This window comes from Colossoma macropomum, unplaced genomic scaffold (genome assembly GCF_904425465.1).
Source record: "Colossoma macropomum unplaced genomic scaffold, Colossoma_macropomum, whole genome shotgun sequence".
Lineage (NCBI taxonomy): Eukaryota > Metazoa > Chordata > Actinopteri > Characiformes > Serrasalmidae > Colossoma > Colossoma macropomum.
This window is the reverse complement of record NW_023494794.1, coordinates 3,095,065-3,115,488: the sequence shown is the minus strand read 5'-3', so window position 1 is coordinate 3,115,488 and position 20,424 is coordinate 3,095,065. Positions and strand designations below refer to the sequence as shown.

The following is a 20,424-nucleotide window of genomic DNA, read 5'->3' as shown; positions in this document are numbered from 1 at the left end:
ATATACAGTTCAATTAAAACAAGCTATAAAACTTTAAGACGTTCTTTTAGCATGTAGTAAAAGCATCCAGTAAGCATTAACTTAATAAGTAAGCATAAAGTCTATTAAGTCAAGTCAAGTCAAATGTATTTTATATAGCGCCTTTTAGATGTTGTCACAAAGCAGCTTTACAAAGAATCCGGGTCCACGCCCCCAATGAGCAAGCCTTGGCGACAGTGGCAAGGATAAGCATAATTTAATTCATTTAAATATCATCTGATACAGCGATATGGCGAAACATCTAGAAAATATGACACTGAATTTTGTCAACACTGCCGAGCCCTACTGTTAACTTTAAGTAAAGCATATTTGCACATCAGATGAACCGTTTAGGAATTACACTGCTATGATAATCCTAATTTCCACTAGCTGTACATTAACTTACCCGTGGTTTAATGATGGGAATCGTGGCAGAGAATTTCTAGTGAACTGCCCAATCCCATTTCACCCCTTGCCCCTACCACTTAGCCCTTAGCCCTCTGTTTTGCACGTTCACGTCTAGGGTTAGATTGTCCCAATTTTTGTTGAGATAGAGGGGTAGGGGGAAGTGTTAGGGCTACATGGCCCTCCAAATGGAGGTTTTGCAGAGGCACTCCAAACGGAGTGTTATGAGAAAAAAAGAAAAACCGGCAAGATGGCTGCGCGAGCGACCAAAGAAACCCACAAATGTGAGAATTTTCTCAGTTACAAAATTATGATAACATTAACGCTAGTAGCCTGTTAATGCCTGTAGTTGTTATTTGAGGGTTGTCCCATTTCATAGGGCAAGATTTCAACCACTACCCCTTGTAACTCAGTTCCAAGGGGTTAGGGTGACATTCGAAGACAAGGAGTATGGGTAAAACGAAGAAATGGGATTGGGCCTAAGGGGCACTCCAGAGAGAGTCTAAAAAGAATGGGCTCCTAAGGCCCTTTTGCAAGATTATAATCTGTAAATGGTTAATCCTTTTTAAACAGACACATGCGCTCACTTTCTCCAGACAGAACAGCCATCATGTTTTGAACGCTTTCCAACTGAAGTTACAGCACTTTCTCACAGTGCTTTATGTACATTCATGACATTCGTGTCAGTGTCTGTGAATGCAAACCACTTTACTCAACCCGTATCAGCTCATCAACCAATCAGCACTCAGCAGCAGTACTGCTACCGTCCAACTGCCCAAAACCTGTTTGATATAGAAAAACTGATACTAGAACAAAAAAGATTTTGGAGAGTTTTTACTCATTTTTTTTAAGGAATGCATTTACTTAAAAAATCAAATTAAATTTCTGTGTGAAAAAAGAAAGACATACCGTCTACATTTGTTTAGCTCCATTCATTACCATTCAGTGAGGGCTCACTCGCAAACTGAGAAACGCTATGCATTCAGAAAACACTTTCATAAAAATGACTCACAAGTGTCGGGTCAGGGGCACTCCAGGACTACAACTGGGAATCAGTGACATAGTGGATAGAAGCCAGTAAGTTCCCTGTGGTCTGAGTGCAGAGGTCAGAGCAAAACATGCTGACCCAACAGCATGATAAACTGGATAGAAAAGCCACTTGGAATCCTCTCACATGGAGCATTTGCATATAGACGCTGTGTGAAATTCTGTGTGAAAAGAGAGTGAGGGTGAGAGAGAGAAGCTCTCTTTGAGGATATGAGTTAGGCCTGCTGAGTGCGATAAGTGACGCCTCTGTCAAACACCACAAGCCCCCAGCCCACACCGTTACTATGGCAACAACACTGCACGGCCTATACAACCCAATCAGTCGATGATAACCTGAAAGTTGGTTTGGTATTATGCGGTATTTATGAACCATCCTGTGTTTTACGTCAACAGCTGCCCATTGGCTTCTTTTACCGGTGTGTTTTGACTCATTGGGTTTTCCGTAGTTTTATTGGTACACAGTGGGAAACGTGTGAAAAATGTCATCTATGGTAATCAAACGTGTGTTACAGATTGCGCAGATGAAAATGTTAGAGTGTTCCTTTAAATGGTGGCTGTACCCACAAACTCATTACCATCCCTGTTCTATTCTGGCGCCTGTTGAGGTTTTCACAGCAGCCTATTTCGAGCCAGACCAGACACGAAAGGTCACAATAATGAACAGACAATTTCATAAGATGCCCTCCTTTCACTCATTCCTCCATCGCTGAACAGATCAGCTGAGAGGAAATCTGCTGTTTGGAGGGCTTTTCATTAGCTGGATTAATTAGCCTAATTACATGAATACAAAACATGGCACCCAGTCAAATGTTGGGGGGTGGGGGGGGTGGGGGGTGAAGACAGCCAAATCACGAAGAGCATCATTTCATACATCACAATTAGTACATTAAGTCATGTAACATTACATGACATTAAACAATAATTTAGTTGTGGCTGTTGTAATCACACGTTTGCTAAGTGTCCTGTTTTTGGCTGTCATCTCCGTGTGGTATTTAACGTTCATGATCATAGTGGTAATCCAGTTCCCAGTCCTACTTTTTGTAATCATTGGTAAGTACGGCACTTAATGGGCAATCAGTTGCATCAGCAGTTCAGTTACCAGTTACTACCAGTAATTACAAAAACCAGGACCAGAAACTGGATTAAGGTCTGCATGGTTTTGATGCTGTAAAGTCAACAGAATCTAAATAAAAGGGTAGTATACAAAGGGAAAAAACAGACAGTCCTGATAGAGGAGGTCATTACATAACTCATGTGCAGAGTCATCATATTCATATCCTGTGCAGTGCTCATCTTTGTAAAGTAATGCATCATAGATTTTATTGAGGGCCTTTAAGCTGCAAAGACACTTAATGACTGTCATTTTGTCCACCCACAGATATCTTCAGAATACAGAGTCATGGTATAAAGCGACACAGAATTACAGGACTACTAGGGGCTGATCAGTTGACAAAATCAATTAGTTGTCGAAATGTCAAATAGATGAGTCTTATATTCACAAACAAAGCACTCTATAGCGCTCTATAACCTTTATATTATACAAGCTGTAACACTAAAACAATAAGGTAATCAACTGATTAGATAGATTAGTCAATTGTAGAAATAACCGTTAGTTAACCGGATATTACCAGGAGTCATGTTAGTCATGAGTTCTATTCACCACCCCTTTTTGTGTCTGCAACCAAAAATGTAACCAAAACAGTACTGTCAGCCCCAAAGCCCTGCTGATTATTTTATCCGGGTGCAGCCAGAGAGAGCTCAGCTAGCCACCGCTCAGCCTGCATTCATCATGGCAGCTCAGTGTAATACCTCCAGGAGGATTCAACTCAATGTCCCCATCAGGGAGAACGCATCAGTAACTCCAAAACACCTCACCTCCTACCTCTCTCTCCCCATCTCTGAATCATCCAGCTGAATGCCAGCCACGGAGGCGTCAATCAATCTTTAGCTGCCTCTACTGACAGCAGAGCTTAGCCTGAGCGATGAAACAGAAACCAAGACAGAGAGAAACATGTAGGAAGAACGCAATGACAAAAGTAGCGATTAGAGGAGAATTTCACCTTGGAGAGAGGAGATGAGTTTTGTGGCCAACTGCCAATGAGTTCACACAGTTCAGTCTGACTTAATATTCAGTAGTTCTCTAATCTGATCTCATTATCTTACATCAGAGCACAATAAATATCCACACAAAATTCTAAAGACCCAAGCCATGCAAACACAAGCATGCTGCTGACTAAGGGTGGGCAATCTGATTTACTCATTTATGTCACAAAACCCTTTATAATAGTCATTGTCAGAACACTGAACAGCTGCAGGCACCATAAACAAGTAACTGAATAGCAACAAGCAGCTCATTTTGATTTTTTTTTTCATATTTTTTTGCTAGTATTTTAATCGCTTTGATATTTCTTCACGTTCCCTATTGTTTATTTTTGAAGCTACTGTATGTAAGATTTGAGGATCTGGAGAGTGGATGAATCTCATGATTGTGAGCACGCAGAAAGTGTAACTCCAAAACACCTCACCTCCTGCCTCTTTCTCACGCAGAAAGAGTATCCAAAGAGAACTTGGTAAAAGACGTGTCTTCTGAGGATGTGAGTGAATTACCTACTGTCACCCTATCTTTATCAGTATAATACTCATTTTGCATTTGAGACCTAAACATTGAGCCAGACCTTCTCTTTGAGCCTTTGTATGTGACGTTAATATGTACGACGTATGATGTGGTTCTAAAAACTCCTGCAAAATCTGACCTGACTTATTATGTCAGGTTTTACAGGGTGACTTGCAGCAGCACACACACTATATTTTAACATGTTATTTTTTCCCCCGACTCAATAATGCTACTTCTTTCAATTTTAACAAAAAAATTAAATACTGCTCCTTTAAGTTTATTTTAGTCATTGTATTTTATTTTTCAGCGTCTTTTTCTATTATGACACTACTGTTTTGCTGGTACATTTTGTCCATTTCAACTCATTTGGAAGCCTCAAAAAAGACTCAATATCATGATACATCTTGTGTATTTTGGTGTTACCTTTCTGCCACATAGGTAGGTGTACCCTACCTAAACCGTTACACGTGATCGAGAAAAGCAAAAGCAGTACAGCCAGCGTGGAGGAGTACACTCACTCACGCAGATGCACACTTTAGACATCCGAGGTAAAGAGCAGCATCGATTTGACTTTGTTCCTCTTTGGAAAGGTCAGATCGCACAGGCGTAAGTAAAAACATACACCATGTTCTGTAACAGAGACAAAGCAGAGTGAAACGTGAGTAGGAGTCAGCATGAGAGAGAGACCGAAAGGGAGCACGAGAGAGAGTCCAAGCTGACAGTGAGAGGGAATCGAATAGCACCATGAGAGAGTTGGCAAAAAGCAGTTGTCCTTAAGGATGGCATGTGCAGAGTGATTAATCAGGTCTGGAGAAATGCCCTCTCAGGTCCCAGATGGAGCAGCAGATGTACATGACTCTACACTCAGACACGAGACTAAGCAGTGGGAGTAGGAGCCGAATACACTACAGCATGTCTGAGTGCTGTTCAATCAGGATCACCCAGGTAACTGAATGGCCTTTTTGATGCTATGACCTACGGTCAGCACTCACACCTCAAGACTAGTTGTTGTGAGCACATAGTACAGAATTTCAACCAAACACAGCTGAACATTCTGACCTGAACCCAACCACCCATTACTGAAGTCAGGAAAAAAATTGACATTCCTAAATGTAGTAGCTGTTAAGTGACTTTGTAGCTAAAGTGACCACAATCACATCATCGATTAAACAAAATCTAAATTAATAGCATAATTATCAGCGATTCAGCAAGTATAAATTCAGCTTTAGGAGTCAATTGATTCCAGCAAATCAATACCTTTTGGCTGCTCTAAACTGCACTCTTCTAAATCAATTAACTGTTTTATTTCACTCGCATCCAACCCCCCCCCACATGCATTAGGACTCGTCCTGGTACCAAAATCACAAGTGACTCCAGCATGCCAGATTAAAAAGGTAATAAAAGTAAGAAGGAAGTAAAGAGCAGGGATAACTGCAGACCAAAAACTGAAGCAGGGATAATTGCAGACCAAAACCCATTAGGTGGGCTGTGATGAACCCAAACAACAAATATTTGAAAAATGATGTCAAAACTAGTGTGACTTACTGGACCTTGTCAGGTACAACCAAATATATCAACCTCTAGTCCACAGTCACCCCAATACAGCACATTTCTGAAAGGATGAGCTATAAAATCAAGCATTTCAGCAGCTGACTCAGCACAGCTTCGGCAATTTATGAACATTTGATCATCTGGCGACTGGTACTTCTAATTTTAGACTTTAGACGGCTCATTGTAAATCATAAAGAGTTTCAAGTGGAACCATTCACTCAATCAGGCCAACCGCTATGGACAGGAAGGAAAGTACAAAAGTATGAAAATTGATAGAAGTAGAACAAAATGGCGAAGGACAAAACAGAGTGGAAATAACAGAAGAAATCTAAGGGTGGGTGATATGACTTTGGCCGGTATAAAGATAATTATGTCATAATATTCTTTGTTGAGTGTATCACCAGTAATTTTAGAACAGCAAACAACTGCATGCATTATAAAAAGGAGGGATGCATAGATACTGCTTTTTTTCCCCAGACAGAGTACGATTACATATTTTTCAGTACTCGCTGATACAGAGTCCGATACCTCACTAAGTAACCTACTTAATTAAGTAGACATTAGTGTAAAGGTGTGCAACCTTAACAGTTAAATCATTAAATTTAACTCATTTTAAATGAAGTGCCTACGCTAGCTGTGTGGTATTTAGCGCTACATTGAATGGAGCAGCGCTGCAGTGAAGAAGAGGGAGTTTAGTTCAGCGCCAGAAAAGCACATCTGTACAGCTGTAGTTTTTCACCTCATCTGTGTCTTTCAACAACAGTCTCTGTAGCCCAGAGTCAGTAGGAATCACATCTGAGGCTGAAGCATCCAAGGAGCCCACGTGTGGAGTTTGTGTCTTCTCAGAGTCTTGGCTGGTTGAGCTGCAGCTGGATGTCCTTTAAATCCAGACATACATGGTGTCCATACTATGTGAAACAAAGCTCTACAGAGAGCCCTGTCCATGAACAATTTCAAATATAGCTGTTTCATTCAAAACAACACACTGTGATCCGAGCACCGAGCAAAGGGAAACCGAGCAGCGCTGCTAACACAGTGCATGGAAGCGAAAAGCCAGGCAGTGATGTATACGGTGGGAAATAATGTCTCTCTACAGCAGATATGGCAGACGTACACAAGTCCCTTACTTACGTAAAAGTACTAGTAATCTAGTAAAAAAATACTCAAGTAAAAGTTGAGGTATGGCATAGATTTTTTGCTCGAGTAGAAGTGTAAAAGTACATACTCATAAATGTACTTAAAGTAAAAAAATCAAAATGTATTTCTTTAAAAATCATTTCTAATTAATTTTTTAAACAGTATACCATATACAGTATATAACAGTATATTTTTACTGAGGGTTTACAAAGCGGAATGTTTAAACTAACCAGAGGCTTTGTGTCCAAGACTGAGTCAGTAACACTTCTCTGCGCAAGCACAGCCTTCTTTACTGCGTTTGTTCATTAGTATGACAGGTATACTCAGCTTATGTCACACAGTATCAGCAGGTATCAGAATGTTGGCATCGGTGAATTTTGATGAGTATGAGCAAACGAGCAAGGTATCGGCCCAATACCAATACTGGTATCGATACATCCTTAATAAAAGTCAAATTTAGGGCTCCCGAGTGGCACAATGGTCTAAGCGTTGTCCCTATCCTCACAAGTTCAGGAGGATGGCACAGGTGCCTGTTAGCTAATGTATTGGCAAGCAGCGTACTCCTCCAAGCACACCGAGCTGCTGTTAGCAGCAGTTTGGAAAAGGATGCAGTGACTAGCTTCACATGACGGGGGAAAAAGCATTTGTTAGCTTTCACCCTTCAAGTTTGCCAGTATCATGTCTGGGAGAGACAGAGCTAGTGGATAGAAAATTGAGTTAAAAAAAAATAATAATAATAATACAAGAGCGACTGTAAACAAAAAGAATTGTATAGTAACTGCATAAAATGAATAGTATCAAGCAGCTGGATGTCAGTCCATTGTGCCATTGTCTTATTTAATTACTTATTAAGTAGCTATTTTTGGAAATAAAAGAATATACTGTTGCATTCAGTCAATTCTTACATTTGACCGATTCTAACTTAAGAAAAAATCATGATACATTTCATGTGTAGTGAATGTATCATGAGGTCATATTCTTGCCATATTGCTCACTCTTCTGCTGTGAGAGCAGCATGCCCTCTCTGGCTCTTAGATCAGCCTTTACTAATGGAAGCCAAACCCTCCACTCCTCCTCACTGTTCCCCCCTCTTCTCTTCCCCCTCCTTCCCTGTGAAAATGTCTTCTGCTCCGCTGACCTGAATGCTTAATCATGCCTCCACTTCCTGGTGAAGTGTAAACAGGCGATTGATGCCATTGGCCAAGGCTGCTGGTGTGTGGTCTATGGGGCTGTGATGTGATTGGTCAACTCTTTGAGGGGAGAGTTTAGAGGGGCTTCGGTTACCAGCCTAGGAGAAAGGAGCAGGGCAGGGCAAGCCTCGAGACCTTAGAAGAAACAGACACACACAGCTAACCAAGCCCCTGTAGACAAAGAGCCCTCAAACACAACCCTGAAACAAACAGGCTCAGACAGGCTGAGATATACACACACACATACACACACACACATACACACACACACACACACACACACACACACACGCACACATGCACACACACCCCTCATACACTACATTTCACCCCTTCAAGCACACAGATATGATTTGAACTCTACTGCAAAACCACTTCTAAATAAACACAGTCTGCAGAAATATGAGCATCATAAAGTCGGCTACAATTGGCCGCTGCTCAGTTTACTCTGGACTGATAATTGTGAATATAAGTTTATATGACAGGGAGTGGTGGTCATCATCTAAACAAAGGCCTTAACAAGCAGCTACACTCCACTCAAGCACAGAACACTACACACAAGAACACTCAGCTTGCAAACTAAGACTTTGTCCAGTTGCACCTGGATATTTTTATAATTTCTTTTCCATTTTCAAAAAATCTTTATCTACACTAACAGCATTTTCAAAAATCTCCCCTTCCACAAAAGAAGTTAAAAATGACAAAAACGCTTTTGAACTTGCCAGCCGATAAAGCTGATGTCATATACTTCAAGAAGAACACTGTCAGCATGAATATTGTGCAAAATATAGAGTGCAACAAACTGATGACAGCATGTAGTGACACAGTAGTCTGTGTCTTTGTGGAAACCACAATCAATGATCAAAAGTAGGTATCTGGGTAAATCCTATCGGAGTAAAGTGGGCAGGGAGAGGAAGGGCTTCTGCTATGCACAAACCCACACTTAAAACATGGGGCCTTTCTCCTGGAGTCACTAGAGTTCACTAAATTCTAAGGGTTGCAATTTTGGGGCATAATTTTGTTATTGGGTGCACAGCAGTTTCTAACTTTTTAATCTGAGCCAAACCAATTCATATTAGAGCTGGGCAATAAGAGAATCGTTTATCGTTAGCAGGATAAATGTTGTTATTGTGATAAATAATACACGGTAACACTTTAGTGTAGGTCAAGTTCATAAGGCTACAATTACCTAAGCCTTTAATGACAACTGCCATAAACCTACATAAACAAACATTCCTAAAGGCTTATTCGATAAAAGGGGAATTCCACAGATTTTTCAAAACTTATTTATAATCCAATGGTTATGATATAAACAATGTCAATAAGAGTGGTTTGATGTTTCACAGTTGCTCCGTTCTAGAGAAACATACTGAGTCAGAATTGTTTATAACAGTAGTAATAGGAACCAGATGTCTGAAGAGTTTAATGCCTCTAAAAGCTGAAACACGGTAAATGATTCTGAAAACACTGCCTGATGTCTGAGACATTGATTTACAATAGCTCTGATCTAAGACAAAGTATTTTTAAAAATCCATTAATAGTGGAGGGATACACACAAGGCAGCACTTGACAAAAACAGTCCCCTATCTAAAAAAAAAAGATATCTAAAAAAAAAAAATGTATTAAATACATTAAATACAAAAACTCAAAAGACGTGTAGGTTCATCTGTGTTTTTGATCGTAAGTAAAATGGCTGCATTGTGACCTCTGGTTCCTATCAGCAACACTATCAGCACCGCTAAGCTTCGCTACAGTGAACCATTTAACATCAAACCACTCTGAACAACTTCATTTACATCGCAACAACTGAATTATGCAGAAAATCAGTGGAATTGCCCTTTAAGTGGCAGTTGTCGTAAGGCTTCTTTTAACTTCTATGTCAAGTTGACATAACAGTCGTATCAAGTGAAAAAGATTTTAGCTGACAGTAGATGTTGGCATAACACTTTCTAGGGTGAAGTTGACACGAAAGGCTTACGTAATGGTCATGTAGCCTTACGAACTTGACCTACAGTAAAGTAGGTGCATACTGTGGATGTCGTCCATACTCAGCAGACACTGATCAGCTACAGGTTTCATTATAAAGAAAGCCTAATTGCTTCTGTTTAACTGGATTTAGTGCAGAACAGAGAGCGAAATGATTAATAAAAACAATAATCCCAGTTTGGATACCAGTTTTTAAATGCTGCACTGCTAGTGCACTGTGTCTGAGTAACAAAATTATGACACATCGTGTATCATGCAAAAGTTATCATGATACAATATTTTTGCTGTATCTCCCACCCCAGTCCATATAGCACTGTATATAATGAGCACTCTGTAGAATCATTACATTTTAAATCATATCAGATATGAAAATATGTGTATCATTACACCCCTAATGTTTCATTGACGTGGGTTTTTATATGTGATCTGAAGCTGGTTCAGTCATTTGGAACTGATAACCATGGAGTGTGAGGCTGCTCCAAAGCAAAACAATACTGATGATGTAAGGCAGGCAGGTGCTGCTGCCACACACACACACACACACACACACACACACACACACACACACACACGGCGAAACAAGAGAAAAACGAACTCTCGCATTCACGCTTGCACTCAGTGAACCCTCGCACAAAGCGGTGGGCGAGAAACAGCTCCTGTAGGCATTGTGTGTAACTCCTACTCTGCTCTGCACTCGGCCAAACCCTTATGGACACGATCTGAACATGAAGCTCCAGGGGACGGAAGATTCAGCCCAGTAGCTTTCAAAGCTCTGGCTGTTCCATAAGAGTCACGGATGGGTTTTCAAAAAAAAAAACACCCTGCTCTCATACTTTTACCTCATTCTCTCTTAAACTGAGCTCTACCCACTACACTGTGTCTCTGCACCGTTTCACTGTTTTTACCATTTTTTCTTTCTCCATTTCTCTCCCTCTCTCGATTTCTACAAGAGCAGCAGAGAGTACATGGAGAGCTCTCTCAGATTCGGTTTCTATAGTTACAGAAAGAGAGAGAGAGAGAGAGAGACAGGCAGAGAGAGAGAGAGAGAGGGAGAAGTGGAAAACGAGTTTAATGATAAGTATGAAATACCACAGTGAGATGGATAAGTGTGTATATTTGCCCACACACACACAAACTCTAAAAAAAATGCTAGTTAAAATTACATTCCGGTACACACAAGACTTAAAAGCACTCATCTACACAATCTTCTGAATAAAAAAAAATGAGTTACATCAATATGCCTCTAGCTTTATTTATAGTTTTATATATTTAGTAAGCCAGGTATAACCTCCAGCAACACTGCTGTGTCTGATCCACTTGTACCAGCAGAATATACACTATCACACCACCACCACATCAGCGACACAAAAAAAGTTTTTCAACACCTCAGTGTCACTGCTGGACTGAGAATAGTCCACTAACTGTGGGCAGGGTCCTGTGACCACTGATGAAGAACTAGAGGATGACTAACACAAACAAGCTGGACCAACAAGGTAGGAGTGTCCAATAGAGTGGACAGCGATGTGTTTAAAAACTACAGCTGAGAATGATCTACCACCCAATTAATACCTGCTCTGAACAGGGTAAAATGGGGCTAGCAAAGTATGCAGAGAAACAGATGGACGACAATCTGTAATTGCAGAACTACAAAGTGCACCTATACGTTAAGTGGAGCAGATAAAATGGACAGTGAGTGTAGAAAAAAGAAGGTGGTTTTAATGTTACATCTGACCGGTGTATACTGAAGCTGTACTGAATTAGAGTGAGGTGGTGCTGTAGGCTGCTAGAGGCCGTGCGGAATGTGTTCTGTGGTCAGGCAGGACGGATGTGTTTGAAAATACTAGCAAGCTGCAGCGAGAGCCACAGCGCAGTCATTGATCCACAGCTGGCCATGTGCTGCCACACACACACAAACACACCCTGTATGTGTTTGAGATAAAGGAGGTCTGTGTACAAATAACACAAAACAGTCCATCATGACTGAGAGGATCAAGACAGATGTGTCTTATTCTTTTTCTGAGGGTCTCTGTCAGCATGAGGGAGAGAGTAAACACTGTGTTGGGGAACGAAAAGTGTTTAACAGGCATTTTGCTCTGTTTGAAACCAGAGTCTGTGGTATGTTCTCATTCTATATCTGAAAACTGGGTTGTACTGTCAGTGACCGCTTGTGACTAAGAGAAAGTGAAGAGAGCTGCAGTTGGTACAGCATGCTCTGTTAAAGATTAGTAGTGTCTGTAAGAGAGTGATAGAGGGAATGTGTTTCTTCTGGCTTTTACATAAACTGACAAAATCACTTTATTATTTAAATGACACTCCTAATACATGAAAATAACACATGACCACTGCACATATGGTCACAATCATATCTAAACTATCAGTCTTGGAACTGATTCAAGTATATTTAATGGATCTGCATCAGTTATGCTAAGCCTGAGCTTTCCTTAAAGCTTTCCTTGTACTCTATTTACACCACTGTTGCAGAAGTGATATGAACAGATGTTTTCCACAGCTTGCAGCAGTAGAGCACACTTTCTCCAGACTACAGCAGAAAACTACACTCTGATGCATTTTAGTCCAGGTTTCACGGAGCATTCACATGACCTATTTGACATTGAATTACAAGATGTAAACAAAAGTCATATAGACAATAAAAGTCACAATTGATAGGGCAGAATTTATGACGTACATTTAGCGACAATAGCTGGGATGATATCCTGCGAACTTTCTGAAGCACACTGTACTCTGGCTAAACTGAGAAAACAGTGCAACAGCCACTATTATGTATAATGGCAGTGTTTCAAACTGCTCACAGCGGTTCACAGCATGTTACACTATTCTCATACTAAAAATAGTAATTTTGCTGTAGCATTTTAAAGTAATTGGATGCCTTGCAAATTTACAAAATTTAAATGTAGGTAAAGTTTATTTATTTTAATGCACTTACTGCAAAGTTAGTGGACTGTGCAGCTATACTGCCTACAAAAACACAAATAATGGACAAATCGGACTCGGTATCAGGATGAGAAATAAAAAAAAAAAGCTGTGCGTGTGTTCTTAGCCCACCCTCTACTGACTCACTGTTCTTGGTTCTCAGAACTGTATCTGCACAGCTGTTGGCATATCCGCTATGCAGCTGTTAATCTGGGCCCACTGCACGTAGCTCAAAACACCTCTCAAACCCTGACCTTGCCATGGATTACAGACAGGCGCTTAACTGTGTATGTGTGGTGGCATGTCTCTCTACTGCTGCTCTTTCAGCACAGACCCACTCTCTCTCAAACATAAGCCCACGCTCTTTGATGTTTTTCTTGTTGCAGGCATGCGATGGTGAATCAGCTTTGGAGACTCTGTGCCTGTTACTTGCAGGGAAAATGCTGGACTAAATAAGGCGGAGAGCAATGCAGAGATGTGTAGACGTGTGACAGTATAGAGACTTGGGCCAATGTCAGGGGAATGTAATTATTATATTACTCCAGATGATGGACAATCACGGACCACGGCATACATCCTTACGTATTATCACCACACGCACAAAGCGTCTGGTGCGATGATTCAACAGTGTAAAGATATAGTGACAATAGCAGATGATGCACTTGCATCCTCGGTAGACACAGAGTTCTCTTTGAATACTCTTACCACCCCACTCTCAGTCATCAGATTCATTCGCTCAGGGAAGGGGTCTAAAGCACGACTGAAGTAACAAAATGCTCTTCCACACGTTACATGTAATTACACATTCCCACCAGAGAGGTCTCCAAATCTCCAAATCACCAAATCCTACAGAGCACAGCTTCAAGTTAGAAGGTTATTTATAAGCAGCTTGTTTCTATATTTTATTATTATTTAGATTTTTTCAGAGTTACTGCTGTTTATTTTTTATTATAAAAGAAAACTGGACAGCTCAGAACTGACAATCATATTTGACAACTGATAATCACATGAGTCAATAAAGCACTGTTTAACTATAAGTATTAGCCTCTCGCTTTCACCATAAATAATTATATTGGCCTAAATTTAGGGTTTTTATCTCTTTAAATCAGTAGCAGTGCCAAATTTTTCATGTCCGTCAGGCCCTGAAAATGCTATAGACTATGTCGGACCCTCACTGGCCCAGAATAATGAAGATGGCAGTCATGTCGATGGCCCACAGGAAATCAGGTCATAAAGTTTCTGGTTCTATGAACATTACTACACAAAGGGGGCTGCAGGTGTAATTTTACTTTTTGAGAGGCATGAGCAATGGTTTTCATTAAAGAGAATGAGGAGAGGGACTTTGCCAATGCCTAAGAGAGCAAGCAAGCAAGAGAGAGTAAGAGAGGTGGGGGGAGAGAGAAAAGCCCAGGAGAGCTGTAATGTCAGAGGCAGTGCCAGGTTAAGAGTTGCAGTTAACTGTACATGTAGCTAACAGCATGGAGACAGCAGAAGCAGGCCAGCATCCAGAAGGCTCAGTTCATCATCGCAGAGCCTCAGAACACACTCATTAAGAATGCAGATGCTCCCACTGGACCGATCTGTCTGTTCTCACTGACCTCCAACCATGTGAGAAACATGTGGATAAAGCCCTGTTTGAGCTGGATTACTTTTAGCGTAGTCCACAATATTTTATAACTCTTATAAGTAATGACTGCAGAGTGAATTACCGTCTGAATTTCTTGCAACCTGAAGTTTTTTCAGCAATATCAGTCCTGTTACAATAAACCTCATGCTAATGGAATAACAAAACCTTATAAAAGACAACACACCTTTTTACTGACACCAGGTTACTGAGTTCTGGTAACACAGGTGGTTATTGAGTGTCATGTTACACAGATACAAACATCCAGGCTGTCTGCAGGAAGAATATACATATAATTTAGAAATTATAGTTAGGTGCATTTGGAAAGTGATTGTAATCTTGAATTTCTGCGTGTACTACTAAGCAGTTGAACTGAACGGCTGACAAAATCAACGGCTAAACAAATATGGGAAACTCTATTTTATTCAAAATAGACACATTCCCACATCCACAGCAAGTATGTTCCCTTATACCAAGTGAACACATTAGAAATCAAAAAACTATTTCTTTTTTTTTTTGTAGTGAGAAGCAGATGTGTTGGTGCACATGCTTATGTTTGCTACCCTTAAGGAGGGCCAAAAACCAATGACCGAATATCACAATTATTTAGATAAATGCTAATCTTAAGCAAAATATCATTCTTTCAATCTCTTTCATGAGCCATGTAAGTTCTTTATTTATTTATTGCTTCACCTTTATTTAACCGTTTCCATAACTGTTTGTTATAAAAAAAAAATGTATGTAGAAAAGATCACACTTACTTATAGGCTACAAAAACGGTTTGAACACCACAAAAAATATTATAACATAGTTGTTCAGCCATGTGAAGAATACTATGGACATATGCAAAAGAAACTCCAGTACAGATTTCTCTGGTAGAGAGTAAAATGTATAAGCCTGTCCAGAAGAAGGCAAACATACCAGTTTGATAAAGTTATCACTGTATATTGTTAAGCACTAATCGTTCAAGCTTAATGTTCAGGTGATAAATTTGCCATTTATCGATGATCACACAAATGCAAGTAATTATAACTTGACAACAAGTTGATAATTTTCCTTTATGAGTTGATCAAGAACATTCAATAATATTTCTTCCATGTGAATCAGCCACTGAAATCCATTATAAATTACATAACTACAGAACTAACTCTGGTAAAAACTAATCAAGCTGCCAAAAACCAATTTAATACTACTCAGGACTGCACATAGCCTGGTCTTCAAAGAGGAGTAGATAAAGATACAAAGAAAGTGACAGAGATCAGAGACAGCACATCTTCGCCCCTTAGGTAAAGCTCCATGTCCTCCCATGCACTTCGGTGACATCCCACACCCCACACTGGGAAAACAGAGGATACGGAGAGTCACGCTCTAATGGACCCGAACCAACACACACACACACACACACACAAATTGACTATCTGCCTTTCTTGACTTTCTACAACCACAACACTGGGAGAGAAACAGAGCAATTTCATCTCTATATAGAGGAGAGAGGACGACAGGATGAACAGTTGCTATTGCAGAGGTTATTAGGAGCTAAAAAAAGAAAGACAAAACAAACCTGGTGAAAAACAAAGTGGAAAGGCAGAAAAGGAGAGATATGAAAGTACGAAGAAAATCAGAATTGCTCCACTCCCATTTTTTAGACAGGCAAATTACATACCGGCAAATCCAAAAAATATTACTTCTGTTGAAACACCAATAATTCCAGCTCCCACAGACAGAATAATGCGATTACATTTTTTACAAGTTATCATCATCTTGCTAATATTGATATTAGCCTGCCCAGATACAGCATGAGATCCACAACGAACCTTCTTTATTAAGCATGAAAGCCACTTAATATTTAATAATCGCTCATAAATCTTTCAGCGGCTCTACATTTTAAAGCGAGGTCTCACCTGGGGTCTGGGAAGAACAGAAATAGGTTAACAGCAGCAGGCGGCCAAGACACTGTTGTTATTACAGTAACTATGTGTTAATGTGCTTTAAGCTAATTATGGTCATTACACCGGGCACTGTAGGCATGAAATAGGGATGATGGTGGTCCAAAAGAGGTAGACTTGAGTTATTAAGATTTTGTTTTACAAGGGTCATTTTACTGAGGTCATCAGGAATGACAAACGACGAACTCTCCCACTAATATTGTTAAGCTTAAGCAAGAAAAAATACGTGTGTATCCGAGTCTTAAATTCAACATCTAAAATCATCTAAAATCTCCCAATTCCCATAGTGGATTCACTCTCAGATTAACACAAGCTCATTCTGACATAATAAACAACAAACAAACAATCAACAAACAACCAAACAGAAGCAGTTATGTAACTCTAATCCTGCTGCTGGCTCTCTATAGGCTCTAAACACCAGAACACTCCAATAGAGAGATACACACACACACACAAACACACACACACACACACACACACACACACACACACACACACACACACACACAATTGTTTTTAATATAGAGTCAGGACATGGGGACATTCTGTAAAACAAAACATTTTACAGAACATTACAAAGGATCCTCAATAACTAAAGATACTATCTATCTTCCAGTATTTAATGTGTCCACTCTTTTATCTTTATTCTCCATACTTTTATCTTCATCACAGCTACCACTCTTTTCAGGAGACTTGCTATCAGTTTCTCAAAGAACTCTGCAGGGATATTTTTCCACATCTCCAATGTTAAATCTTAAAAGTTTGTTGCATTTTCTGCTTCTCACAATCCAAATAATCCCAAACACATTCAGTGATGTTACGGTCTGGACTCTGGGGTGGACAGTCCACTGTTCTATGACCACCAGCAGCTTCTCTGTTTGATCTCCAGCTTTTCTTTTCTCAGTAACAGCTTCTTGACAGCTGCACATCAGTTCAGACTCATAGTGTTGAGTTGTCTTCTCACAGTGGAAAGATGAACAGAAACACCTGTGGATTTTTTCTGATCTGAAGCAACAGTGGAGCTTGATTTTCTCCTCTCTGTCAAAGATGAAAGCTTTAAGAATTATTTCTCTGATGGGGACAGTTTTGGTCATCAAAAACTCTTTTTTCCCTTTTATTTTCCATTTGATTTCTCTTTTCCATATGCAAGTGGATTATCTTATCTCTTATCTCATCAGACATGTCTCCTGAAAAAATGATTAACTTGTACTTAATGGCCATTTTGACTGGAAATTAAACAAAAGAAGGGTGGTCTCTGACTTACACAGTACTGTATATGTAAGTAAGAATTTTCTAAACATAACCATAAAAATAACCCTGCCCCTAACTTTACTATTATTACTACAGTTAACTATTAGTAACCAAAAATCATTTGTTTTAGCCTTTCAGTGTAAAAAATGAAACCTGGGGTTTTTGCTAAAAGCCAAGACCATTTTATTGGTCCTGGTATTTTCAGTATCCCCTACTTTTCCCACCATAGACACACAGGCACAGATACATTCAGAATGATTAAATCACATGGGGGTTTATGAGGGAGTTCAAATTTGAGGGTGAAAAATGAGGCAGCAGGGGGAGGAAGTTTAATAACGTGCTGGGACAACTCCCCTTTTTCTCCTAATTCCCCAATCATATGCAGTAATCCACCCTGAGCACGCACACACACACACACACACACACACACACACACACACACACACACACACAGATCTCATATAGAATTGAGTGTGAAATTAGGTAGAGGGAGGGGTGTTTATAAAGGATTAGCCTTAGCTTGTCCCTGGTTAACTGCTGAATGGTTCTGGCCCATTCTGCTTTTCAACCTCTTTCTCACTCTCCCTCACTTTCTCCCTTTCCTCCATGCCTTGTTACTCCCTCCATCCTCTCTGGAACACTCTGTACATTTCCTTGCCTCTTCCCCTTCTTCTGAATTAGCTACCTTCCAAAAGCTCTTTATGTAACTCAGCCTTACAGCAACAGCTCAAGCAGCCAAAGCGAACCAACATTTAAATCCAAACACAGGTCTGTTTCCACAGCAAAGCGCCAAGCTGGATGAAGTAAACAAGCTCATCTGATCAACAGCAGGAGTAAACAGATCACTGATTATTGATGTACTGTAATACAGTTCTGAGTACCACAGAAGCGCTTAGCGAAACACTAAAAATGTTACTTGCTTCTAGAGCCAGCGGATGAGCGAATGAGGAAGATTATCCAGGCTTCATCACTAGTGAGTGATTAGCACTGGCCTGGCCATTAATAAGAGCTGAGATTAATGAGATTGAGGATATACAAGCAGATCCTGATATTATATCCACACATACACACAAATACACATGCGTTTGTTTTTATATCTTGTGAGAACGTTGGTCATACATGCCAGATGTTAAACATGGAGTTAGATCAGATACCTGCATGTGATATATAGAAACTACAGATGTAACTAACTATATAGGTAGTTACATGCATAAGCATTAGAGGTGCTTCAGTCATGCATTTTTATGGGTGACTCCTGATGTCTTTACAGCCGAATTAGATGATTTTATTAGCCCTTTTTTTTAAGACCTGAGGTTCACACAGGGCGGGCTAAGTAAGCACATAAAAGACAAAAAAAAAACTTAAACTTATATATATACCATTATTTGCTCTATAATGGGCCATTTTAAAGTCTTAAATCTTACATTTTTGTTCTTTTGTGCTTTTGTAAAAAGTCATGAGCAGCAAAATGTTAAGCTCCCCCCAGTCAGGTCATATTTTGTACTGAAAATGTATGAAAACACACACACACACACACACACACACACAGTGAGCCCATGAGTCCACTGTTCTGATTAATGCACCCAAGAGGTCTCTGAGTCGGTAAAGTGAGGCAGCAGAAGAGCAGAGATACAGCAAGACACAGAGAGAGACAGATATGAAAAGAGGAATGAAAGAGGGAGGCGAAGGAGTAGTGTGTGTACATACTGCTGTAGAGCGTGTCGATCCAGGAGAGCCTGGGCAGCCCGCGAGAGCTCAGGCGCTCCATCCCTCCGCCCGCCGAATCCTCCAGGGCTGCGTCTCCCTCCCTCTCCTCCGCTCTGTTCTGCTCCCCTTGCTCCTCTTTTTGTGGCTCTCCTCAGCTTCGGTACGCTTTCACAGATGGAGGAAGGCGGTCATGTCCGGGCGGAGAAGGAGAAAGTGGAAGGATGTGGGAGAAAGAGAAAGATCCGAGCGAGTGTAGGCAGTGCTCCGATCTCTGTGCTGTGTGTATACGCCCTCACACACTGGAGCAAAAGACAGCAGGCAAGAGCTGTGAGCTGCCAACGGTTGCTAAGGGAAAGAAAGCGCTCCCTCCTCCCCTCTCGCTCTCTCTCTCTCTCTTGATTACTCTCTCGCTCTCATTCGTTCTCACATGCTTCAGCCACTCTCTCACTCTCTCTCTAGTCAATCACTCCCTGGCTCTCTCTCTCACATTGTCCTTTCATTTCTTTTTTTTACTGCTATAAAAATCTGCACCTCTTACAAGTCGGTATAAAAATCTACCTCTCTGACAAGCTGTTCTGTCTCATTTTCATCTGAAGCAGATGACTGAGCTCTAAAAGGCAGCATAAAAGAAAAAAGAGGCTGTCCTAGCAACTGAAGATCCCCTCTTCTCCTCTAATACGTAGGCACTGTGCTAATACCTCCTCCCCCATCTAATTTTCTCTCTCTTTCTCTCACTCACACTCAGACACACTGTTTTGCTGTGTCTTGGTAGTTGGCCTATAGAGAGCATGTGGTTTAACATGTGGAGTGAGAAAAAAGAGCTCAAGCACACATACGCATATAGAGGCTGTATGATAATTTGTATTTTCATTGTTATTATGATATGAGTTTCTGTAATAAAAGCATCTTTAGGGGCTGAGATGACAGAACTGTTCCAATAACCTCACGCACAGTGTTAGACGGATGCAATTATATGGGCAGAGCGCAGTGTTACAAGCCCAACAAGTGCTTCCTGAG

General features: G+C 40.4%; 1 protein-coding gene across 2 annotated transcripts in view; it reads right to left on the bottom strand.

Annotated features, from left to right (window-relative positions):
* abr (ABR activator of RhoGEF and GTPase) overlaps positions 1-20,424 on the bottom strand; it is a 199,826-nt gene that overhangs the window by 148,902 nt on the left and 30,500 nt on the right. The window contains exon 1 of one of the 2 annotated variants that reach the window (XM_036579908.1): positions 19,408-19,791. The exons of the other annotated variant lie outside the window; for it this stretch is intronic. Coding sequence (XP_036435801.1) covers positions 19,408-19,468 — 61 coding nt within the window. The 5' untranslated portion in view covers positions 19,469-19,791. Of the gene's footprint in view, positions 1-19,407; positions 19,792-20,424 lie in introns of those variants that run through there. 2 annotated transcript variants of the gene reach the window in all.